Raw genomic sequence first — 6,809 nt, forward strand, 5'->3', positions numbered from 1 at the left:
TTTTTTTCAAAGCACTACCTAACAAATAACTGACAGTGGGACACAAGACCATATAGCAGCTCAGGCTAAGACAGCTGATAGTTCTGACCGTCCCTTCACACATGCTCACCAGTGCTCTAGTGACATGAGAGCTCATCTCAGACGGCTTTGTTATAACACCACTCCACACCACAAGCATGACTCAGGAGCCAGCTAGATCAACTCTGCTGTTCCAGTACCTCATAGCTTTTAGCATTGTTCTCTACTGCAGTCTGTTTACCAGTGTATGAAATGCTCCTAAAGCTCTGCCAGCCACAATCTCCCCTTCCTCCAACTCCCTGCAGAGCAATCCCCTATTTTGTCTCCATAAAGGGAAGTCTTTCACCTCAACGTTGATGATCTTCTACAAACATGTTCAGAGTTCATAGACCAACTGCATGTAGATGTTCTTGGTCTGATACGGTAAACAAGTAGCAGAAAATAGCTTCTGTTCATGCCCACATGATCTTGTCTCATTGAAAAAAGAACAAATAGAACTACAGCAAATCACCTGTGCCTATGGGGATGTCAGTTTGTGGTGGTTCAAGATCTGCTTTATCCACTCCAGCCAGCTTGTAAGTGCTTACAGCAATTTAGTAAAAAACAAAACAAATCCCACTGAACAAAACAAACAAATAAAAAAACACTCGAAAATTTATTCCACTCACTGTTACTGCAGGTATTAATTGGAGTCAGAAGATTCACAGAAGCAGAGTGTAATAAGACATTTATTAAAAGTGCTGTCAGTTAAGAGCTATAGTCTAATATCTATCTTTAAAAAGGCATCTCATTAAAAAATATTCTCTTAAAAACCATTCTGATCACTATGGTTACAGACACATGACCTGCAGTGCTCTATGAAATGTTAGACCAGCTTTGTTGATTGGGACAAAGTAATCTTCAAGTCCAGGATCCAGAGTCTCTAGTGTAGAGGAAGAACTGCTGGGAGCTCCAGAAGAGACACCTGCAGGTACCTGGAATAGAAATGCAGTGACTACAGGTATTAGCTTCAGATTTGTCAGCTAAGTTATCAACTGATTGTGCAATACATTGGAGAAGAGAAGCATCATCCTGCAACATTGCAAACAAAGTTGTTATCCAATGCATCTGCATACTTATGCATCAATCACTTTTCTGGTCAGAAAAGTTTTCCCCTCAAGAGGCTGATGGAGGATTCTGTTTCAGAATTAGAAGCTGACAACTATGAGACAGCTGCAGCAGCCACAGCCCAAGCTGGAAAACCAGAGTCACCCTGTGTTTCCAGCCATCCAAGTTACAGAGCACTGGCATACTGGTTACTTACTTTGGGTGCTTATACTTCTGTTTAATAGCTTGCAGCTGGCAATGGGGAGCATCAAGGCATGCTTTGTGCAGGTCAGTCAGGCAAGGCACTATATCATTTAATGAATATCCAGTAAATGCAGCAAGTGTTTCTGGCTGGTCAGATGAGAAAAAAACAGTGTTACTCTATTGTAGTCAGCATCATCTAGAAGATGGGTTTCCTATGGAAGCAGAAACTCTTTTCACTACAGGGCTCACTCTATGTTCTTTAAGCATGAAAAAGATTCAATTGTATTGCGCCATCAGTTTCATCCTAGGTCTTCCTTGGTGCCATGAGATATGACAAGCTCCTTCTGCTCTAAGCACGTGGCATGTCTTCTGGATCTTACTCTGTACTAAAGCTATTCCTCCAACACACAAGCTGGAAGGTCTACCAAGGCTTGTGGTAAAGCAGCCACTCAGTGTAACCACTCAACTAAGACACATTCAGTCCTCCCCTTCTCCCAGAAAGACCTGAATTGTATACCTGGGGGTATAGTTTTGGAGATTTGTGAGGCCTTTGGTACAGCCTTGATGTGAGCAAGACAGTAAAATCCCTCCTGTTTCAGAGAAGACGCATGATATTTCAAGTTTACTGAACAGTCATTTATCAGATCATCTTATTAACTCAAGAACAGCTACTCATCCTAGGATTTCAGCCTTTAAAACAAGATACTTTGTAGCTACTCTTCCTCCTTCTCAGCTCAGTTCTAAAAATAACAAAATGCTTAAGCTATTCATTAACACAGTTGTTCTTACCCAGAATGATCTGTTCACCGTATAGTTTGCTAAACAGTAGGCTGCTGCAGCAATTTGTGAAGGAAGGTACTTCAGAAGAGGATCAGCTTGAAGGAGACTCAGCTCTGCAAGATACTGAACAAGAAAACCCAAGTTTTTGAAAAACAATGAACCTAGCTGGTACAATCAGTCCAATACAGCTAGTACTAAAGTTTGGCAGTGGTCTCAGTATCATGCACAAAAAAAGCACAAATTATGTATCTAGTGAGGAGAACTAGCATTCTAGTCCTGTTTACCTTACAGAAGATCCTTTATCATGTTTCCGGGGGACAGAAAGACCGTATTTTACCGAAGTTTAAACAATCTACACTGTAATCTGAAGGTCTGGTCCCACCACCAGTTCTGTCACGATTTTACATAGTGATAGAGACTTATTCAAGTTTCATAAAAATAACAGACACACTCTTCCCATCCTCTAAGGCTCTTGTTTACGTTGGTGGACCCCACTTGGAGGTCAGGGATAAATGGACAGCTCTAAGAAGCACAGTTTGGGGTCTGTTGGAATAGAGTCATAGTACTATCCTATACCCTTTGCAAAGAATCAGGTGATCAGATGTTTTACTGTAAGTTTGCTGTTTCTAAGCATGGTTCCCTACATCAGGCAACTCCTATGCAGCTATGCAGGTATATTCTGTGTCACTGTGGAGCAATATGCAGTACCACCAAATCCAGGACAGACTTGCTACACAGACATTGTTGAAAAAAGCACCAGATTTCTACCATTTAATTGCCTATTCAGTGAATTACCCCAGACCAGACAAGGTAGACCAAACCTAGGATTTCCATAAAGCATTTATCCAGAAGTCTCAGCACACAAGCCCACCAGTTTTAGGCCTGTTGCAGAGACAGCTTCATAAAATGCATGTAGTCCTCCTTCAAGGATCCCTTCTTCCCTCTCAGTCCCAGAAGGCAGATAGCCCATACCCTTGCAAAGTTCTCTGTCCTCATACAGATTTTACGCCTCTGAATATACTGAAGGAGGAACTGGTTGATGGTCGGGGCTGTTAGGTCGAAACCCAGCACTTTGAGAAGCAAGTGTTCCATTCTTAGCAGCTGCTTCTTTGTGTAGGTATCATCTGTTATATAGACAAATTCATCCACATCTGGTGGGTAGATCTCTTCATACTTCCTGAAAAAGGGATATAGAAGCCACATTTGTCGGCTTTGAAGTTACAGTAAAAGAAAGCTTCATGCTGGACCCACATCAGGATGAGCATATGACATTACTAAAACTTGTGTAAAGCTCTAACTTTACTTGTTCCTCCAGGCTAGCTAACAATTTATAGTTTCAAATTTGGGCAAACATGCTTAGAAGAACTCCAAGTCATCAGTCTAGATAGACATACACTCCCATTGTTAGCTCCTGAGTAACAGCAAGCATTCAGTGGGAAAGTCTCAGTAACACAACTCACTCCAGACAAACACCCATGCACTCCTAAGCTATTTTGCTTACCCTGTCGACTTAGAGCAGTTAAAGGCTAACTGTAGATTGCAAGTCAGTCTATGACAGCCTTACAGGCTAGCAGTTTAACACAGTACTGTTTCTGCTCCTGTTTTATGGTTACAAGCTTTCTCTACTACAGTTCTTCACATTCAACATTAAGTGTTTAATTTTAATAGTACCAAAGCAGGCCAAGTTGCTCATCTTGAGACATCATGAAGAGCTACCTACTACTGCAACCTTCCTTCCTCAAAATTACACTACAAGACTGAGCCCAAAAAGAAGTTTCAGATCACCAAGATTTCAGAAGATGAAACACTTACGCAGCCAGAAGAATTGCCGCTGTTCCTACGAGCTGCAGCTTCCCTCTGAGGACAGACATGCAGGAAAGAAACCGGTCCAGGAAGTTCACTGCCAAGTACAAAGTCTCTGTCCGAAGTTTATACTCTTCCCCTACTTCCACCAGCCAGTCTACCAGGATGGCACGCATTCCTGTTGTGATATCTGGCTGCTTCTTCATGTAGTAGGGCTTGGGCCTAAATCTTACCTGTTTGGAAAGAGTTGAAGAATCAGGATGATCACCCTGAAGAGAACCATGGATAGCTGAGCTGATGAACATTCTTTATACTTACACTAAAAGGAGCAGGGGTTGTCCCACTGTTAATAAGTACTAACTACAATTCTTGTGCTAGTAGTAGTTACTCCCAGCTAGTGGCATCTCTAGAAAATAGTATTTCTACACTGAAAAGACAGACTGAAGCTACAGTGTTAGCAGGAGAATAGTAAAACACCTCCTGGACTATGGACAGCCTTTGCCAACAAACAACTGAGCCATTCAGAAGGACCTGAAAATGAACAAATCAGATTTTCCCCCTTCTTCCTATCAGGAGACCTCACTTCACTGCTCTGACACAAGAAGGTAGGAAACACTACTACTATATCCAGAGAGCTATTAGTGAGAGCACATCAAACTGCTTTAGCATTTTTTCAGCATTCTACTCCCATCTGCAAGAACTCTTCATACCAAATAGTCAAGAGATGCTCCCATCATAGGAAATATCAGGGATGCAGTAATCCTGAAAGAACTTATCACTGACTATATGCTGCCTTAAGAGATGACTTTTACTATTTGCTTTCTCTCCTTTGTAGTTCAGTGGCAGCCTTGGATCTCTGCAACACTGCAGCCCACCACAGATACCTATAGCAACTTACTTCAGCCTCTCGGAGGTACTGATGAATGTCTTCTGCATACTCTCCCACAGCCAGAGTTACAACATCTTCCATGTGATCCTCAGGCTGGGATTGGAAGGATGTGTCCACTACCATAGGAGAGCCTAACAGGTAATAGGAAGCAGCGAGACATTTGTATAATTACTCTTGACTTTCTCTTGCTATTTTTAGCTCAGAATTGTTGCCCCTCATGAAGACACAATCCAAGTTAGCTTGTAGTGTTATTTTTTGTAACATAAGCTACTCACTAGCTTACAATTCACAATTCATAACCACCTTACGTGCAGTTGTGCTACGGATACCATCTGAGTAGTAACAGGAGTTACCTGAACTCAGATCCAGCAGTAGGTGAATACTGGATGTCATTGCACTAGTATCCAGTTCACAGTGGCTTAATTCCAGCTCTTCAGACACTTGGCAGCTATAGTTTTCTTTATCTTCTGGGTCATCTACGTAGATAGCAAAGCCTTGGTTTGATGCAGCACTGACCATGCAGTTGGGCACTTCATCTTTTCTAGATGAAGGGATGGTGTTTTCAAAGCCAGAGAAGCGCTTGATAACAGCAGTACCCTGAAGCAGAGCACACAGGAACACTGTGGGAGGGCAACTCAGGAGGAAAACAGAAAGTATCACTTGTTTTCAAATAGAAAATCACTTTCCTTGCGTAACAGACACCAATAACAGAAGTTCATGGGAAAAGCCATCAACTACATTTGGTGCCTCTGAAGTACCACTTGTTGCTGTCTTGCTGTGACAGACTCCTCACAGAAAGAATGAGGTGTAGTAAAAGTCAGGAACCAGGGGAGCAGCATCATATTCAGAGCCTCACACCAAGGAGAACGGGGGCGCTGCTCAGTTCTAATGAGGCTGGGGAGTGCAGTCTGCTCAACATTCAGTTTTGGAAAGGAGCAGTTTCAAGTGTAGGAAGTTAACAAAAGTGCTCAAGCACTGCCACAGACTTATGAAGGACTTCACCAGCAAGAAGGAACTTCAAGCAGAGTCAAAAAGTGAAGTTTGCATTTTTGAGCTTAAGCATCACAACCCCTAGCACTGCGTGTGACCAGGCTACAATCCTTCACACCATCTACTCTCAGTAAGCTATAAGCTTACTGAGAGTTAGAGGCTTTACACAACCAAAACCAAGAAGAGTTTGTGTACACATACCAGCTGGTATTTTAGCTCAGCAAAATAACATTATCCCTGCCCCACCAGCAGACTCCAGAAGGGCCCAAGGGACAGAAAGGCAGAAAAGTGACATGTCATTAACTTGAGCTTCTTGAAGGCTCTGGCACCCTGAACTGAGCACGGCTAACCACACAGCAATGAGAGCTCTGGGTCAGTGAACAGCCCTTCCTTAAACCACCCCCTACATTGTAGGGAGTTAAGCGCTCGGGTGTCCCTTCCAGGATGAATTATTTACACAGAGTGCTTCCACGGGGAAGCACCTGCAGGTTAGGACTGAGCGGTTACTAGCAGGGTTTCTGGGGAAACTCACGCTAAGGAACTGGAGCCCGAGTCACCTTCTCACCCCGCCACCCAGGCCTTTGCCGGCATCCCTTTCAGTCCCTGTCTCTCCCTGTCTGCCTCCTCCTCTCTCTTTGCCTCTCAGCCAAGCCTAAACCGGGATGCATCAAAAACAAGCTTGGAAATCCTTTTTTGACCCAACTTCAGCCACCCATGGGCAGGGCTGGGAAGCAGATGTGGGACACGGTGGCTTTGCGGTGACATAACCCAGAGAAGACGTGGGTTTAGTCTCCTGCTTCACCTCACAGAGTTTCTGTGCAACCCCAGGAGGAGTGGGACACGTCATCCTTTGGAGCATCTCTTTCCTCACACCAGCTCTTTATCCACCTTATCACACCAGTTGCTGAAGATTTGCAGGTTAAATAAAATGGATACTCTGCTCTGGTGAGATTCCCACCTGCACTGCTGCACCCAGCTCTGGGACCCCCAACATCAGAAGGACGTGGACCTGTTGGAGCAAGTCCAGAGGAGACCACAA

The 6,809-nt window shown here is 43.6% G+C and overlaps 1 protein-coding gene across 1 annotated transcript; it reads right to left on the minus strand.

Annotated features, from left to right (window-relative positions):
* Positions 1 to 654: 654 nt before the first annotated feature.
* On the minus strand, positions 655 to 6,346 carry CCNA1 (cyclin A1). The gene is made up of 7 exons (XM_017731316.1): positions 5,134 to 6,346; positions 4,790 to 4,911; positions 3,901 to 4,124; positions 3,061 to 3,265; positions 2,098 to 2,211; positions 1,322 to 1,455; positions 655 to 992 (listed from the first exon to the last, which is right to left on the minus strand). The coding sequence occupies exons 1-7, from the start codon at positions 5,297 to 5,299 to the stop codon at positions 941 to 943; spliced, it is 1,017 nt and encodes a 338-aa protein (XP_017586805.1). The 5' UTR covers positions 5,300 to 6,346; the 3' UTR covers positions 655 to 940.
* Between the last annotated feature and the right edge of the window lie 463 nt (positions 6,347 to 6,809).

Source organism: Corvus brachyrhynchos, unplaced genomic scaffold, assembly GCF_000691975.1.
Source record: "Corvus brachyrhynchos isolate BGI_N302 unplaced genomic scaffold, ASM69197v1 scaffold103, whole genome shotgun sequence".
Classification (NCBI taxonomy): domain Eukaryota; kingdom Metazoa; phylum Chordata; class Aves; order Passeriformes; family Corvidae; genus Corvus; species Corvus brachyrhynchos.

Excerpts from the sequence above, each read along its gene's own strand:
- CCNA1 (XM_017731316.1), bottom strand. The coding sequence starts at position 5,299 with ATGGTCAGTGCTGCATCAAACCAAGGCTTTGCTATCTACGTAGATGAC. Across the intron at positions 4,912-5,133 it reads ACTGCTGGATCTGAGTTCAG|GCTCTCCTATGGTAGTGGAC; the intron begins GTAACTCCTGTT and ends ATTACCTGTTAG. Across the intron at positions 993-1,321 it reads CAGAAGTATAAGCACCCAAA|GTACCTGCAGGTGTCTCTTC; the intron begins GTAAGTAACCAG and ends TTTCTATTCCAG.